The sequence below is a fragment of the Dryobates pubescens genome, chromosome 7, assembly GCF_014839835.1.
Source record: "Dryobates pubescens isolate bDryPub1 chromosome 7, bDryPub1.pri, whole genome shotgun sequence".
NCBI classification, from domain to species: Eukaryota; Metazoa; Chordata; class Aves; order Piciformes; family Picidae; genus Dryobates; species Dryobates pubescens.
This window is the reverse complement of record NC_071618.1, coordinates 29,195,187-29,214,609: the sequence shown is the minus strand read 5'-3', so window position 1 is coordinate 29,214,609 and position 19,423 is coordinate 29,195,187. Positions and strand designations below refer to the sequence as shown.

The following is a 19,423-nucleotide window of genomic DNA, read 5'->3' as shown; positions in this document are numbered from 1 at the left end:
TCCAGCCTAAACCTCCCCTGGTGCAGCCTGAGACTGTGTCCTCTTGTTCTGGTGCTGGTTGCCTGGGAATAAGAGACCAATCTCTGCCTGTCTACAACCTCCCTTAAGGTAGTTGTAGAGAGCAATAAGGTCACCCCTGAGTCTCCTCTTCTGCAGGCTAAGCAACCCCAGCTCCCTCAGTCTCTCCTCATAGGGCTTGTGTTCCAAGCCCCTCACCAACTTTGTTGCCCTTTTCTGGACACGCTCCAGCAAGTCAACATCCTTCCTAAACTGAGGGGCCCAGAACTGGACACAGTATTCAAGGTGTAGCTATCAACAATGTAAAGTTCAACAGGTTAATTCCAAGCCCACACCTTGTTTGCAAGCAAAACTACATTTAAATGGAGATACATTTACCAGTTGTCCAGTGTAAATTAGTAATGATGCAATAATACAGTTACAGTAATATAATGCAACTATTTAGAAATATGATATCATTTTCCCTTCTAGAGTTCTGTGATACCTCATCTACCTTTTTTTTTCAACCTCTCAATTTATGTCCATTATTGTTTTTATTTCAGAGGATTTGTAATGCTTCTTTAGCCTCTTGCTTCATGCACCTACAGGATGGCCCAGGGATCAGGACCAGCCATCATGGATTTAGGTGATCAGGTGACTCTCCTGGTGGATGTGGAGAAGGCTGTGGATGTAGTCTACCTGGACTTCAGCATGGCCTTTGACACCATCCCCCATTGCAAACCCCTGGCCAAGCTGGCAGCCTGCGGCTTGGACAGGTGCGCTCTGTGGTGTGCTAGGAACCGGCTGGAGGACTGAGCCAAGAGAGTGATGGTGAATGATACCACCTCCAGTGGTGTCCCCCAGGGATCAGTGTTGGGCCCCATCCTGTTCAATATCTTTACTGATTATCTGGATGAGGGGATTGAGTCCATCATCAGTAAATTTGCAAATGACACCAAGGTGGGGGCAGGAGTTGATCTGTTAGAGGGTAGGAGGGCTCTGAAGAGGGACCTTGACAGGCTGGACAGATGGGCAGAGCCCAATGGCATGAGATTGAACATATCTAAGCGCCAGTTTCTACACACCAGTCACAGCAATCCCATGCAGTGCTATAGGCTGGGTCAGAGTGGTTGGAGAGCAGCCAGGCAGAAAGGGACCTGGGGGTACTGGTTGACAATAGGCTGAACATGAGCCTGCAGTGTGCCCAGGTGGCCAAGAAGGCCAACAGCATCCTGGACTGCATCAAGAATAGTGTGGCCAGCAGGAGCAGGGAGGTCATTGTGCCCCTGTACTCTGCACTGGTTAGGCCACACCTTGAGTCCTGTGTCCAGTTCTGGGTCCCTCTGTTTAGGAAAGATGTTGACTTGTTGGAACATGTCCAGAGAAGGGCAACAAAGCTGATGAGGGGTTTGGAGCACAAACCCTATGAAGAGAGGCTGAGGGAGCTGGGGTTGCTTAGCCTGTAGAAGAGGAGGCTCAGAGGAGACCTTATTGCTCTCTACAACTACCTGAAGGGAGGTTCTAGACAGGTGGGGGTTGGCCTCTTCTCCCAGGCAACCAGCACCAGAACAAGAGGATAGAGTCTCAAGCTGCACCAGGGGAGGTTTAGGCTGGATGTTGGGAAGAAGTTCTTCATAGAAAGAACCCATTGGAATGGGCTGCCCAGGGAGGTAGTGGGGTCAACATCCCTGAAGGTGTTTAAGAAGAGACTAGTTTATTTGATTAGTTAGGGTTGGGTGATTGGTTGGACTTGATGATCTTGAAGGTCTCTTCCAACCTGGTTTACTCTGTGATTCTGTGATTTGTGTCTCCCCAGTAGGAACTAATTGAAATAAATGCTGCTGTACAGTGTAGGAACATTACTGAATTATACCAAGCAGAAGAGGAATTGCTACGAATGGTTATTTTTGCGAAGTGATGCATAATTGGTCTTTTCGAACATCAGTAGTTACATGAAGTAACTGAAATACAGCTGCTCATAACATGTTTACTATCACAAGTGATGCTGGAATTCTAAGGCAAGCAAAAAGGAAAATATGCAACAGATAAGATTCATCAAAGTAACTTCAGACACTTGCCCTGTAGATAGCTGCATTTGAGCAAGTTTAGTAGACTCCCTTTAGAATCAGTGATGAAACTTTGAAGTTATGATTCATTTGCATCAAAAAGAGATGTGTGTCTACTATTCTTCATTGATTTTAACAGGAGCCCAGACAAATAGCTCAGATAAAGCCATCTACCCCACGAATGTGAAGTGAAACATATCCCACCCACTGATATTGTTTGGGTATTTTATAGATAATTACATTGCCTCAGCAGTTATTCCACACCTTTATAATAAACAGCAATATCTATACTGCCATTATTGTATCAGCAAAGTTCCACTATAACTTATCAGCCAAAAAAAATTATAGGCTAGTGTAGTAGTGAATATATGGCTGCACATAATCTCAATGGCTTAAACATCCCATTTCTTAAATTCATTTATGGAGTGCTGTATCTTAAAGAACCCTTAACAGCTCTTACTTTTGTATCTCTGTCAGGGCTGGCTTTCCAAGGTATTACAATGAATCTGAACACACTAAAGTGTTTATAAATTCCTTGTGCAAGGATTTATACATATGCAGGTATATTGAAAATGAGTACAAATCCTACTGTGCAGTTTCATTGTGCAAATATAGTTTCTTTGTAGTCTGAATCTCCAACCATTTCCCTATTTCAAGTATATTTTTATTATTCCAGTATTCTGCAAAAATATTCTGAAAAAATTAAACTCCATTCCACAATCCTTACAAGGCACAGTGTCAACACTCAGTATAACTTATTTTAACCATACTTTAGTGTTCTTTCTCCCCAGACACTATTTCCAGCAATATTAAATAGCTCAGTATTCGAGGCAGTCCCCTTTTAAGTAATAGCCTTCATCTTTGTCCCTGAAAAAACAATCATCCTCCTCCTTCAAGTACTCTTTCTCCAATCTACTTAATTTCTTTTCAGCTCCTCACACTTCCATATTCAAATTTTGCACAAAACTTTAATATTGATTTTTTTCCAACACATACTCTCATTCTGGATGCCTAGCTATTTTGGATACTGTCTTGAAGTTGCTGATCACTGCAACTTGTCATTTTGCTAGGCCCTCTGCCACTGTTATCCTTTATAACTGTTACTGACATCAGTCTTACTGCAGGTTCAGACAGGCAGTAGTCCACAAACTGTTTTTATCTTAACTGTTAGACTAGTAGAGTACAAACAAATCCTGTATCGTGTACAGCATCCTGCAGTACTTTAGATGCTAGTTGTTTGTTTTTTTATCTAGACATATCTGTTCTATAAAAGGTGTTGCACATCCCATGTCAGCAACAATACAAAATACCAAAAATGTTTACCTTGTCATCCCTTCTTGTAAACTTAAAAAAAACAACTTATCAGCAATTAACATGAAAGTGAAGTCATTTAAGACTCCTTGGAAAATTCTGGTAGAGCGAAGAAGGTTTCTCAAATTTTAAATGTTGCTCTAGTCAAAATTACACAGAATATGCAGTAATGTGTTTTTCAGATACTGTAGGTCTGAAGAGATATATTTTTTTTTTGTATACTTCAATTATAAAAACATTTAAAACATACAAACTTGTGCAATTTTTATTTTAATGAAGATGAGAAGTTCATTAACGAAGATAAATATTTCATTAGATGTTAAATAAAACAAAGAGATTTTTTGGCTTCTCTCAGCACAAAATTCCTTTGAAAGATTAATTAATACATGCAAATTATGCAAATTAGACCCATGCAAATATTTTATGAAGACAATTAAGGGAACCATTAATTACTGCTTTTTTTGCTTCAGTGAGATTCATTCATTTAATTTTAATTTCACTTTAACTGTTTTGATGTATAATCTTGCAGCTAAGAACTTTATCTTTCCTAGTGGGTCACTTAAACTTATAAATTTCATCAAGTGAGCAGCAACAGAAATCTGTAAAGATATTCTCTGGGCTATGTTTAGTATCAAGAGAAATTTTTGACACAATGCACTCCTAGAAACTGCAAAACTGGAAGGGAATGTGAGCTCATTCTTGGACAAGGTTCAACTGCTGGAAAAGCAATTAATTTGCTTTGGCTGTGCTAATATAGGGGAATTAGAAAGTGTGACACAAGACAAATAGAAATAATTAGTTCTCCAAAATGATGTTCTCATTAATATGGTTTGAACAGTAGAAATAAAAAACATTATTGTGGCATGTCTGCATTCTGTCCCTAGCCACAGGAGGTAGGAAAACGCAAGATACAGCGTTTTTTCACCTTTGTAGTTTGTATGGTGGTGGCTTTTATTATTTTTTTTTCTAGCTGCATAGTTTATTGTAGATTTTAAGAAAAACAAATTATCGACCTGATCCTGTTATCTAAAAATCTAATGCACTTGCATCAAACTTGAGGGGACCCTAGATTTCTAGCCTGTTGTCTTCCTGTGAAAATAAGCAGCTCCAAATATAACTGACTAGGCTTTTCACAACAACACACCCAAGTTACTAAATTGAAACTTCGATTTCAACATCTCACAGAGCTTAGTATGTTTGTTTTCCCTGTAGTTAAAGCTACTATAGCTCTATCAAAAGAGTTGGTGACCTTTCCTCCAAATCTGGAAACATAAAGGAAATTTTTTTCCCCTTAATGTGAATACATAGCCATGCATTTGCCAAAGTATATGTGGGGAGATTTTCATTTGCTCTCATTCTCAAAACTTATACCCGCATAAACCAGGTTTTCCACAAGCAGTGAAAATGGCTAGTTGGTACTATTCCCCAAACCAGGCTGCTACAAGGCTTTTGAGAATATTTGCTCACTTAACACTTCAAATTTCTTGGCTTGAAGCATAACTAAAGGTAATGTAACATTATGTGGCCCCCTCTAAACATGAAGGTATTGTTTTTTTTCCCCCTGCAGGTGATATGCCTTCCAGCTTCCAACTGAAGGGACCTTCTTCCTAAAATGTTGGTGTCTATATATCTTTTATCTGGAATCATATCCTACAATGCAATGATGTGATTTCATTTATTTCTTCTTTCAGTTAGGTGGCAATTTTACAATATCTGTCAGAAATTGAGATTTTTCTCTTTAATGACATCAAGGGGAGAGAAGATGTGACCATGCTTAGCTTGACATTTTTTGATAGATGATTACTACCATTAAGAAAATTCTCAAGTGCAATTACTAAAGAGGTTTAGCAAAAATATCCAAGAAAATTTCCAGAACTCACATTGTAATAATCCTGTATAAACATAATGCTGTCTTCTGGGACATTGCTGATAAGAGAAAATGTAATGAAGGATTTTAATGTGAAGTTAAAACCTATGAAACTTTCCTATTCTTTAAACAGTCATTTATTATTGAACAACATGGATATAATACTTCCATGTCCTAATTTGGTAAGAACATTTCACTTAAATAAGGATGAATTACCATACTACTTGCAAAATGCTGGGAAGTATCTTTTTACTTGACCATCAGTTCTGTGGCTATCCAGTGGGGTTTTTTTTCCCAAGTTTTATTAAATGTTTCCATCTTTGATTATTTCTTTCTAGACAAGTCTTAGAACTAGCACCTCATAACCTACCTCCTGGGCTTTTGTAGACTAGCCTGTGGTAAAAGCTTTTTGCTATTCAAATATTGTTCTCCTTTTGTAAGGATCTTCTTATTCTCCACCCACACAGCTATTTCTCTCAGTTTGACCTTTTTTGGCTTCTTCCTCAGCTTTCTGGTTTAGTTTCTCAGGGCTGCAATGTTCCTCCCATTGTCTCCCTCTCTGTGCTTCATAGCTGAGTAGTCTAATCCACAGACAGAAATTCAGCCACCATATCCATGTTGACAATTGACATAGCACTTTGTACTACTGGTCTATTCCCTTCTGTCTGACCTAAAACCTCAGCCTGCTTTTCTGTTCACTGTGTGAATGTTCAGCTGCTTTGACAGTCTCAGGGTGGGAAAACAGAGCTGTTAATCGTTTGCCCCTTCATATTCCTCCTCCTCTTCCATACTGCTACTACTTTTAGTCACTATGGACAACTCTTTTTATCTTGTCTGACAGTGAAGTTCAAAATCAAGGCATCCTGTCTGTTTGTTACTTCTGACTCTTCATTACAACAGTGTCTAAATTTCTTCTCATAGAAAGTCTCTGCCCCTTGCTTTCCTACCCCTTTCTGTAGCTGTAAACTGATATGCTGTTTCTTTCAAATCTCACCTACTAAAGCTTAGTTCTGTCTAAGTTGTATAAACAAATTCATATGGCAAAAATATTTTTCTAGTCTCCTTTGAATTGTCACTCCTTTTCAATTCCTTCACTGGCTCTTCCCTTTTAACAAGTGGAAATGCAGTACTTGAAAGGTTTTGCCTTACACTTCACCTTGTGTGTTACTCGTGGAGTGATGCTTCCAAATAAACATTCTCATAGTTCTTTTCCCCTATTGTTCTCCACAGTTAAGAAGACTCTCATGTAGTGCTCACAAGATTAAACTACAATCCTTCAAGATTGAAATCTTGATTTGTAAGTGAGTGACAGGAAGTGAGTGACTAATCCAGGTCAGGAATAGCGCCAGAATCAACAATGGGATCAGGAATACAAATTCACGAACACATGTAACTTCCTACATAAACCCAAAAACTCATTTACCAGCACAGTTACTAACATCTCATAGTCACCATCTCATCTCAAAATATATTTCTGTAAAGCTTTAATGGAAATTACATTACTTAGCTATACTGCTTTACTACTTTGTTGTTTGTTTTTTTACTTGGTCATAAATGGGGACAGTAATTTCAAGAATGTGGTAAGAAATATAGGTAGGGATGTGTGAGAGACTAAATCTTGTCTCTCTTGTTGTGAATCAACAAAGATAAAATCACCTTTGCTCCTTGCCCAAACAATAGCTGATGTGTATTGGGCAGACCCCACTGGATAACGACTCTCTGGAATGTGCAGAGACAAGATCATCTCTACCATCAGCTACCCCGGAAAGGGGGGATGGTGAAAAGGACAATGGTTTCACCACCTGGACACATACCTAAAAAACTGTATAAAAGATCTGAGCAACTACTGGCTTGAAAGAAGGAAAACACTCGGGGCAATGCTGCTCTGAAGAAAAACAAAGAAAATACCAGAGAGAAAAGGACAGAGACATCACCATGTAGCCTGGAAGAAGCAGACCAGGAGGAAGCCTCTCTCTGTGTCCTAAGTTCCACTTGCTGCAACACATGGAGTTGAAGAGGCTGCTCAGAGGACTTTGACTTTGGGATCTCTCCCTCCCCTCCAGCAGAGGACAGCACAGCCAACAAGGATGACATCTCCTCCACACCAAGGCAGTAACACTCTTCCCCCACAGACACAAATTGTCTTGCAAACTTCTTGGTGAAACTGAATTTTTTGTTTTGTGTGGGTTTGGGGTGTTCTTTTAATTAAGAAAAAAAAAAGGAAGCAGCTATGGGAATATTTTAATATTGAATGTGGGGACAGAATGCAAAGATGTTTCATAAACAGAGAAAGCACAAGAAAAAGGCATATTAACAAAGTTCTGGGATGGTATATCTGAGCCCATCTCTCTACTTGGCCAAAGGACTACTACATGAGTCACATATGGTAAAAAACATCAGATAATTTTCAAAGTTAGTGACCTGGGACTTCTTAAAAAAAAAAAGGGGGGGGGAAAAACCCAGTGTTTTCCATATCCCACATTTTTGTATCTCAGACAAGCGCTATATAAAATACAGGCTAGTCCACACATAACAGTGCAGCAAGAAATTATCCCATGAATATTTGCGGTTCCCCTAAAATTGCTAGAAAGGTCCCATAGGCCTTCTCTTTGAATTAATGTAATGATAAATATATTTTGGTTCAAAATTTATAAGCTATAAATTTCCATTTAATATAACCCAAGTCAAGAATGTAGTATGTTCAAAGGTATTCTAAATGAGCAAAAAGGGCTTGATTTAATGCCTGGTATGATTTGAGCCAGCCTTCAATATCCTGCATGGCTTCCAGCTGCTGCTCCAGAAAGGCCTGGATCTTCCATAGATATGGTTAAACCAATGCAGATGTCATCTACTTGTGGACAATCAAATAAACTTTTAAATAGTGTAAGAATTAATTTTAAGACAAGAATATGCTAACTTCTCTCTGAAAATCTTTTTTTGTTTTCAGAATTTCAGACATGCAGGGATGACATGGAAAATTAATGGTGACCTTCCCTGGTAGATTAACCCACATGGCCTTGATAAGAAATTTTCTTTTCTTCTTCAAAGCAGGTGGTGGCCAACAGTCAAAAAAGGCCAGTGGATGGCCTCTACTCATATTTAATGTTTTAAACCTGATCCAACATGCAACTCAAGACTTGAATTCTAATCTAGATTTGATGTTTCTTTTTATCCACACAAAATGCAGCACCCTTTTGGGAAAGAGATAATGGATCTCATTGTCTAATGGATTTCCTCCTATGTGAGTTAAGTGGATAAAGTAACTTAACGGCTACTAGCTTGTACTACTAATTTTTTAAAGCGCAGTACTTTTAGTAGAATTGAAAATTATTATTGTTATTTTGGCATAAGAGTTGTCTCCATCACATGTCACGCAAGTCACAACAAAGGAAGTGCAACTAGTAGAAAAATTTCAAAACATCAAATATTTTGTGGTCTGTTGATGCTGAAGTCTTAATGATTTCCTACAAGAATGCAACACAAATATTGACAGATGAAGTTCCTTTATAACAGGATGATACACAAACATCAGACATTTTTTAAATCTCTATAGTAGTTTAAAAAAACAAATGTCAAGAAACAATCTTCTTTATGACATGCATCATAGCTGACATGATGCCGCTTTCCAGAATTTGTCTAAGTAGTAAATGCGGCTTAGGGAAATGAAGGAAAGAGAAAAAAGGGACAGCTCTCTACACAGTGTAGAGGCAAACACAGCTTACAGTCAGCATCCCCATCCAACCTAAAGAGGTGCAGGAATATAATTCAGTTGTGAAAGTAGTAGAAATCCACTTTGCTTATAAAATGATAGGCTATAGAAATATCAGTCCACTGAAATGATATAATTTTAATCATTTTTCCCTTCTGGTTTAAATGATACAGTCCTTTAGTTCTTTCTCTACAAGGCAAAAGGTGATTTGTTTTTCAGCTGATGAGACTATGCTAGCAAAATTCATTTTCCTAGGCTGTTCATATTTTAGTTACCTTCTGAGGGAGAAGATGATGGGAAAGGATACTTATGGGAAACATAAACAGGTAGGATGGTGGCTTGTAGCTTCCAGGTAACAAGAGAACTGGGGTGATCTCAGAAGTCTGTAAGGTATGAACTCCTCCATCCTATTCTCTTTCAATAATATGAACGTGGAGGAGGGAGGAAGGGAGTAAGAGATAAATGAAAATGAAACTAGTCAAAATAATTATATATAAACAACCTCTTTGGTGCACAGTGCATTTTAATATTCTTACTGTCCTGAGTTTTCCTGCTCAACTCTGTATTAATCATTAATTTTACACATAGTTGCTTTAAAAGTGCCCTAAAGTACCATGTTGGAAGAAAGCCTCTGATTGATTAATCATTTATCTCAGTAGAAAAGCCATGAACATATTTGATTTCCAGCAGCTTCATATACATATACAGCTATAAAATGAGAAGTGAATTGCAATAGATAGCAATTTCAAAGAAAATGTGAAAAACATTTATGCATGCGTTGAATAAGAGGGCTTTGCAAGAACAATTTGAACACGTATCTGTTTACTAATTCCATGCCCTTCCTTTGCTTTTTGGGTGACAGCTGAGAGGATTATGTACCTTGGAGTTTAAAGGTGTAGCTAAAAATGACCCATGAACACTATGAGTCAATCATCTATTTACAGGTTTCTGCCTATAATCAATACCACCTTCTCTTTAAGTTAATCAATGTTGTCTTTAATTGATTATCTTGGTTTGAAAACCTGCCAAAGTGCTAGACTCCTGGCCAGAAACATATGGAACATACTTATTACTGTTTGTTATTGTAAGGTAATGTAAGTATTTATTCATGGTTGAGGAAATATGAAGGAATATACATTGTTATTGTATGTTTCCTCATTGAACATTCAGTTTTTCAATGGTAGGAGATGTCATAAATGTCTAATGTACAATCTAGGCTTAAAATCTGAACCAAAAAATCAGTAAAACAAATGTCTTTAAAACTTGAAATCTGGTAAAGCTAATAAGGCTTACTCTTCCTATAGGAAATACAATAAAATATTTTAGTTAGGGTACAGGGAGCAACCCCAGCCTTTTCTAAAATGTATAAAAATTATAGAACCTATCTTCAGAGATACACCTGCAACAGTAATGAAATTCAATGTGCTACACACAGATTGATGTTGTTATTTATTATTATGTATATAATGTCATTGAAGTGCATAGCACTGTACAGATGAATAATAAGTGCATGACCCTGACATTAATACAAGGCGTTACACACTATGGTCAAACAGCAGCTGAAGTTTAAAGGCACTAATCAGAAGGAAAATGAAGCATTATAAGTAACTGTTACTGCAAATAGGAACAATGTTTAACCAGCAAGAAGTCTGAACAAAAATAACACAGAATCAAGTGGACTAACTGAAGGGAGACAGTAAAGCAGCGCCACTAAATGTCACTGAGAGTCAGACACTAAGAGTTTCCTCCCTTTAACATCACCGCTAGGTATGAAAATATTTTTTGTTTGATCATATGAATGACAAAATAGAAGAGCAAGGCAGGAAATACACTAGCCTTCACCTTCTAAAATGGAACAGTTAATGTGTATATATTTTCACCAATGCATCAATTTGTTTGACAAACCCTGGCACACAGAGAAGGATCAATAGTAAGACAGCAGACGTCACTCCCCAGTGGGTCACTTTTGTTGTTTTCTTCTCACTTTCCTTTTAGCTCAGATCACTACTATTACCCAGACTTCCTAGAATAACACTAAGGAGTGCAGTCAAATGAAATTGAAACAACTTCAGAAACCTTAATAATGGAAAACTTAAGGAAGAAATGTGATAATTATACAGATAAAAGTTAAAATGCAAAATCTTCCAGATTGCTGGAAGTCACACTCTCACAAAGCATGGTATTTGACAAACATAGACAGACCTTCTTAATGTTTGTTGAATCCTAAGCTGAAAAAAAAAGACTTCTTGACAAATTAAATGGAGATCACAAGGTTCTTAAAAAAAAATTAAAGAAATCTGGCTGGGTGGAAAAACAGTCCAAGTGACTGAAAATCACAGAAAAAATAATCTCCAAAATACCCCAGTCCATTGCTGCTGCACAGGACATTTTTACATTTCTATGGATCTGAATAGTCAGACATTTGTTTCCATAAACAGCCTAGCTAAGTAGCAGATGTTTCCTTGGGCTGTTATTCAATATTTCTAGAAAAAAGAAAAAAAAAAATTCCTTTCCCTTCCAGGCTTCTGACAGCTTTCTTTCCTGCTCTTCACTTCTTTTCCCTGCTGAAATGTTCAACCTTTACAATGGGCCTGCACAACAGGTGGGCTGTGAGTCTCTTGCAGCTTGAAATACCATTTGTTTGGCCCATCAGCTTCTGAGAAGCATCATGGTCTGTTTGATTTGCCCAGTTGCCAAGAGGCAGCAACAAGATGTAAAGCAGAAGATGTTTATTTCCTAGCTCATCACTGATCCCTCAGAATACGCGTTATCTCCTAGTTAGCACCTGGTCAAACAGCAGACACACGTAGCTCTAAATCATACACACACACGGCCTCACAAGTCAAAGAAGTGGCACAATAAGAAAGATCTCAGATACACAAAAGTAGTATTTCATCAGTTGGGGAGGTTGAAATAGAGGTAGAGGGAAAAATGAGAAAGCAACAATACAAAGGAAGTGGAAACAGTACTGAAATGGATCAGCAAAGAAGGAACATCACATGAGAAAGTAAAAAATTAATTTCATTCTGAAAATGACCTGGTAAATACATTTGAGCATCCTGGCTTTACAACTAAGGAGAACTACAAGTCTTTGGATTGAAGTCCCACGCAATAATATACAAGTAACAACAAATCCATCGTACTTACGTAAATAAAAACGGAGTAAATGATGAGCAAGTGTCAACTGAGTAAAAATGCAGACTTTACAAGTTCATATATAAATCATTGTATTTAACTCTTCTAAGATGTTTTGATAAGAAAAAAGGCAAGAAAAAATGATAAAACATATACAGAATCAGATGCTATTCTTGGGTTTAACAGCTTAATACTGTAGAAAATATATGAAAATTGCTTTACATTTTACAGATGGATGATCTCGTCTTTGTTAAGAGACATTTAAGTTAAACATGCTTCAAAGAGAACTGATGTCCCCAGAAAATAAATTGATTTAAGGATATTGAAAATTATTTTAAAAAAATCATAGGTCAATATGAGAGTAGTCTTGCAGTGGAAAACGTGTCCTCTCTACAACAGCAGCCAACACTGATCTCAAAATCTGCAAACACTTGCAAACACTTAAGTTTTATATAAATTAGGCCAAGAACTCTGATGCCATTGGAACTGGAAATAATGACAGAAAATGTCATGTGGGAGTGACTGAGACTGGTTAAATGCATAGGTAGAAACACAGATATGAGAGCACTGGGAGACACCGTTGAAAGGGAGCTAGTAATAACAAATGATTGGCTGACGGTAACCAAGAATGAAGTTGGAGAGAGCAAGTGATTTGGACTAACTAGACAAAAAACAGAACCCAGTGGTGGTAAAGAGAATGAAAGATAGGGACAGAATATAGACAGGACAAGAAAGGCAGCTAAAGTAATTTGAACTCTCTTAGAGAGAAATCTTGAGAAGTAACACGATATGCAGTATGTGCATAGAATATTATAAGCCAATAACTGGTGATGCCTAAATCTTGAGTAACAAGGATATCAGGTGTAAGAAGTCAAAATTAGAGGCTGGAATTATGTCTGGGTATAAAGAGAAATTTTTATTGAAATGTGAGAAAAAAAGAAGGCAGTGTTTATAACATGTGGAAATGGCTATTAGAACTTATACAAAGACCAGATATGAGGAAGAAACAAGAATACCAAAGCTTAGAAGTGATACAGGTTGCCACAAAAATTAAAGGAGGATTCAGTGCCTAAGAACATGAAATATATCCCAACAAGCATCTGTAAAACACCCATGGCAAAATGGTCATTCCATAGACCACACATAAGATATTAATTTATCGGTTACTTGGTTAGCTTTATCACTGTGACTCTGAAGATTCAAGTCCGTAAGATTGTCAGATGTCATCTCACAGTGAAACTTCTGACTTTGTAGCTTATTGTTGAAAAGAAAACCCTAGGAAATTGTTACCTAGGACATTATTCAAATGGTGAAGTAAAACACTCAACTGTTAGGAAATGACAAAATTAAGATTTAACATATGAAATCACTCATACCTCTCCTGTACAGCATGATGTCTAACGATTAGAGTATTATATATATAAAGCAGGTATTATATAAAGCATGGGAACACACACTGAGCACTGAAGATAAAGAAAATATTGGATAGATATCCATTTATTCAACTACATCCTCGCCCCTCCACTGAATGAGACAAGGTACTGTGAAAAATACAGTATCTAATCACATAATTAAAGATTATATCATGATGCATGCACAGACGGCCGAACAAAGGTGCAGAAGACAACCTTAATTCTACTATTTCCTAATTTTGGAAAGCTTGACTTTACAGCCTTGATAATGGCCTTTTCCAATAAAGTTTTGATCTCATAAGAAATATAATCACAGATTTCCACATGCCTTTGTCCAAGATTTGTACATCAGAAATGGAGCTGTGTGCACAAGCTTTACAGAATGACCAGAAGTTCCTTTTCAATGTAGAAGCCCTTCAGATAGCTATCTTTCAAACACAAATAGACCAAGAAAGAATGAAGGACTATCACTTGGTGAGATTATTACACTGATTTTACTTGTTGAAAAATAGATTAAACAAGTTTCAAACCAATGCAGAAAATAATTTAGGTTAGGCTTTCAGGCAAATGACTGAAGCTGTATCTAAGCAATTTTTATTAATGTGGAGGACAGCTATAGAGCAGCTTTCCCCTAGTACTTAGGCACCAGAAAGCACAGTAGGCTCTTGATAGGGTCCAAAATCATAATTTCTTTCTCACTTCTTTGCAGCAGCTTTCAAAGGCCTTACAAGTAATTTCATGCAGGACTATACAGTCAGTGTTCTGAGTTGCAGTTGCTTTCTTTCTCTATTCCTGGATCTGTTCAAGATCTCAATTTCCTGCCTTATCCTTCCTGGGACATAAAACAACAGACAGCCCTGGAAGCTTTTATGTGCATGGTAGCTGAGTGTCTCTTTTTCTTAGATCAGCAAAACACAGTCTAAAGCCACACAGCATTACACTTAACTACGTTCTCAATAAGCCTACAGAAGATCTGGAGTACTAGAAAAAGCTAAGAAGAAACAATTGGTGGGAAAGGGCTTAAAAAGCATAAATTCACTTTGCTAAGAGACAGGGACAGCAGAACAGACTGATTTGGAGAAAGACAGATAATGTGCTAGAAAGCAAAAAAGAAAGTATTTGCAGCCCAATAAGGAATTGAGGTATGAAATTCTGATTGGCAGACAAAAGGAACAGAGTTTGTGCTATGGGAGGATGCATAGTTAAGGAAAAAATGACTGAAAGAATAGAGTGGGATAGGAAAATTTTGAGGACAGGCAAAGCGTTTCCTGGAATGCAGACAGGTATTTTGGATGGGGAAAAAAAAGTAAAGAAAAAGGTCTGAGAATTCATGGAAACTGCACAGGGTGAGAAGACTATTAGCCGGTTTCAAGAAGCAGCTGGAGTGATGACATGTAGAAGTATAAAATTAACTGGAGGAAAGCAGAAAAGGTACTGCTGAGACAATTGCTAGAAAATAGGAATTAAATGAAGAAGACAAAATAGCAGCCTGAGAGAGAGAAAATTTGGTTAAATTTCCTGTTCTTATCAGGATAGCTTTAGAAGAAAAGAATGACATAATTTGGGTGTGATTTGGCAAGAGGAAGACATGACAAGAACTCCATATAAAAAGAATGGTCAATGGGGAGGACAGTGCAGAAGTAGAACACTTTCAGAGGGGATCAGATAATGCATAAATGGAGTGATGTTTAAATGCAATGAATATGAATGTACAAGATTTGGGAGGGGAACTACTGGTAGACTGAAAGTTGAGAATGTGGAATTTATAAAGAAAATTTAAAATTAATAATGTAGGCAGACAAATAAATGGTAAGTAACCAGAAGAGGGAAAAAAAAAGTCAGTGGACACAAGAAAATAAAAGCAGCAGTAAATGTCATTGTTCTAGTGCTTAGTATGAGGCTTGGTAACAAAAACAGTATATAAAAGTCAAACAGTATCTTTGTATGGTACCTTTTTGTGTGGGATGAGGGGGTCTTGGGAAACCGGATTGGGAGCTAGGCATAGGCATCTAGTGAACCTACAATATGTATGGAGAAGAGGATAATCTGCTTTATTATTATTTTAAACAGAAGCAAGAAAGAAAACATTTCAAACCAGTGTCTACACCAGTTCCTAATAACTTAGTATCTGTTTATATCTGTTAAAAAATATGTAAGCATATATGAGGCTCATAACTGGGTTATTTATTATGATTACTCGTTAGCATTTTATGGATACTCCAACAAACTGTTATCTACCCAGTATTTTTTAAAAACAAACAAACTCAACTCTAAAATATCCTGTTTCTTTCTATAGCCTCAAATTTAAATTTCTTTACATGAACTAAAACTGTATCTGAATAAGTGCTACATGATGAAAAACAGAACAGAACATAGCCCCCCCTTATTGACAAATGTAATTATCTTTTACGCATAAATTCATCCTATTCCTTACTCACAAAAGTGATAGTTAAAAATAGCAACATTAAGTATAAATTCAAATTGACAAGCATCATTTTATTTGTAACAAATAACAGATAAAATCTTCATTTTTAATTATGATTTCCTTGTATAGTATTTTCTTAAGTGATGAAATTATACTTAATATTTCAATTATTTCACTTCCCCACAGAATGCTGCAGCTTTCCTGCCTTTGTTTGCTTAGTTAGAGAACTGTAAAGCATGCTGAATACAGTAAGTTGAAAAAAACTTAATGATGGTGGAGAAAAAGACTCTTAACCAAGACATCCTTTGATACCAAGATATGTATTTTTAAGAGAAATAAGAAAAGCATAAATATTTCCCTAGTTACTACTTTTTCCCAGAACCTGAAACATGCAAGATATAGTATTACTATTTAATATAGTGCATATTCTACATAATAATTCGTCTATAGTGCATACTAGAGTATACAAAATATCACAGATGAAAATGCAAGCACCTAATTTAAATTCTGCAAAATTGGAAAGATATGGTCTTTGTGGCCCTGATGAAAATTTAAAAATAAGAATTGAAAAAATCAGTTTCACCCACTGTAAAGCTTTTGTAGACTTCTGCAGATAAATCCTACAAGGAGTCCATCTCTACTGTGCATGCTTTATCCCAGTGCTGAAGGAATGACATAATTCTTTCCCTGCAACTCTCTTCATTACTGCAAACAACTGCAGTTCTAGCTATTTAAGAGTGCAGAAATTGTCTTTCCTGTTCTGTAAGTGCTTATCTCCTTGATATCTAGACAGGCACAGAAGAAGAATCAGAATGAATGCAGTAGGGAATGCGAGCTTGATGAGGAGCTGGAGGTAGCAGAGAATACAGGTGGAGATGCTGTACCAAACAGGAAAGCTTGCAAAGGGGAATGTCAATGCAGCATGGAGTCTCTGAGTGGATGGATAATAGGAGGAGGCAACAAGAAAGGTCACACAGACAGGGGACTGTGGGTCACTGAGAAAGAGCTTGCAATTCAATAAATAATCAGGGTGGTATGAAACTGACTTCAGGACAAAATGCTGAAAGCATGTGAAGTTATGAAAAAAGAAACACGACATAATGCAGAGCCAGGAAATAGTGAGATTAGCCATGACAAAACCTGGAACTGGATTGAGGAGGAAAAAACTAGGAGGAACTGTGACAGAGATTCAGAAATATGTGCTACCAAGGAACACAGAACAAAGGGCATTTATGGTGAAAGGGAATCCTTCTTCCAGTGCTGGAACTGGACACAAAGAGCCCTGAAACTTAGCATTACTTGTCCCCTATTAATTATTTCTCAAACTGTTTTAGAAACCTGTCACCCTATAATAGCTGATTCACAGTGACAAATAAGTTTCTACAGTTACGTTTGTGTTGCAAGATTACATAATGTAGTAGATCTAAAAGTTTTTAACTGCTGGATGATGATTAAGCTGAATATATTAAACTATAAGAAGGGAGATTTTTTTTCTTGCTTTTTTTTAGCTTTTCCTTAAAAACACCCCTGTTTTAATTATATGTTAAGACTGCAAAGTAGAGACAGGATATGTCAGAACTAAGGTTGCCTTTGCAACAGGATTCAGTATCACAACCAGAATGCATCATGGTCCAGTCTTCAATTAAATAGTCCTCTGTGAATTTTCATTTTTCTTTTAACCTGCAACACCTTGGACAGATGAATCAAGGAAAGATCATCATGGCTCAGAATGCTAAATCCTTGATTTCATTTGTTGCAGAAATAGTAATCCATGAAATGAACCTAACTAGGCAGAGAATAGCAGATAATGAAGTGCTGTTTCTTTGTAGTTTGGGATACATCCAGTGGAAACATTCATGAAAATTTAGGTCATCTTAATCTGTTTGTGACTCTCCCAGTTTTCCAACTGGAATACTCAAGACTTCACTTCCTTGCATGAATGTTCTGAAGAGAAATTAATTAATGTTTTCAAAGACTTCAGGTACAGCAGTGACTAGTGTAACACACTGGCCTCCCAAGAAATTAGAAGTCTACCTTTGCACAGAGGAAAATAACAAAATGACTCGATTATAACAAAATGACATAATGACTGGATTTCTTGCTAAATGAATTATGTCAAATGGTGCTTTGAATAAGGCATACATTGTATGGGAAGGAAAGCAGGATTCTGGAATAACAAACCTCATAAGATGTACCCACTTTCCAGGCAACATTTAATCTGGCATATTCCAACTTCCGAGTTATTGACTTTGCAGACATAACTTGCTTTAAATATAAATGGATTTGTTTATACACGTTTGTCTTTCATAAGAACTTAATGTCTCTTTTTGTATTTGTTTATATGCTCAGCACATTAAAAGCTTGTTGACTTTTTATTCCGTTGTTACAACCTCCTTGTAGCACAGTAGTAGCAACTCTTTAGGAGTTAGAAAATGTGATTAAATAACACACAGAATATGTCAAACGGTATGGTTAAGATGATTGACTCCGAAATGCAAAATAAAGGCAGTTCAGAGTGATTACTGCAGCTAATAATTTTAGACTTGCCTCTGAAAAATGCACCTTCATTTACAATTGAAAACAAATGCTATTTTTACTGTTTAATATTCATGTAGGTAGATTTAGCCTCATTTCTAAAGAAGACATTGTAACACAAATACTATCTTAAAAATTTGCTCTTTAATAGTATCTGGGTGTTTGCAATATTTATATATTTAGATTCACAGGGGAAGTAACATGGCTCTCATAAGTATTTCATATACAAATTTACTCAGCAGATTTGTTTTATTAAAATGCAAATAATGGAATATGGCAAATGAAAAATCCAAGAAGGGAATAAACAGTTTATTTATCGTTAATGCTTGGAGCAGCTTATTGAAACACACCTTTCAGTAACTGCCACTGAATATTAGCTATGAAATTCTCATCATGCCTTGAATGTTACCCATTAGATTTAGCCATTTGTATAGTTAGAAGGCTCAAAATGTTTGAAATCTACCTTTAAACACAGTTATCTCAAATCTAACTATACATTTTCACAAAATCTGCATTCAGCATGTCTGAGATTCAACCCAATATTGCTTCAAATTAATTATTCTTCAATTGCTGTGTATAAACAGAAATGACCTATTAATTTAAAGAAAATCTATCAGCGCAGAATGTATTCTCCCTTATAAACAAGCAAGATGAACTTGACCTTGTTTGAACTTGTTTTGATGTGGCCCAGATGGTAGGCTACATGCTTGAATAGCAGTCTAAAGCTGAGGAAAAACTCATATAGCAAGATCTAGATTTATAGCCTTTTGTAAATTCCTACCTTGTATTGTCCTTTCAGCATCTGTTCTGCCCCCGCTGCGGTCAGCTTCTATCTCTGGGGTCAGAGAGTCTAGAAACATAGAAAGGTAAGACTGACACATATTTCATTTGATTCTTATAGCCTTTTTACAACCTGTTACTCCAATGCAGAATTACAATACAATCAACCTTTGTCAGTTTTTTTAA

General features: G+C 36.8%; 1 protein-coding gene across 4 annotated transcripts in view; it reads right to left on the bottom strand.

Annotated features, from left to right (window-relative positions):
* The window catches only part of DACH1 (dachshund family transcription factor 1), a 372,242-nt gene that overhangs the window by 17,799 nt on the left and 335,020 nt on the right, over window positions 1-19,423 (bottom strand). For 2 of the 4 annotated variants that reach the window (XM_054163025.1, XM_054163026.1), the window contains 2 exons: window positions 19,239-19,307; window positions 15,449-15,515 (listed from right to left, as the gene is read on the bottom strand). In XM_054163025.1, the coding sequence (XP_054019000.1) occupies window positions 15,493-15,515; window positions 19,239-19,307 (92 nt within the window). In that variant the 3' untranslated portion in view covers window positions 15,449-15,492. The remainder of the gene's footprint in view (window positions 1-15,448; window positions 15,516-19,238; window positions 19,308-19,423) is intronic. The other 2 variants (XM_054163024.1, XM_009910794.2) reach the window with 1 other exon arrangement.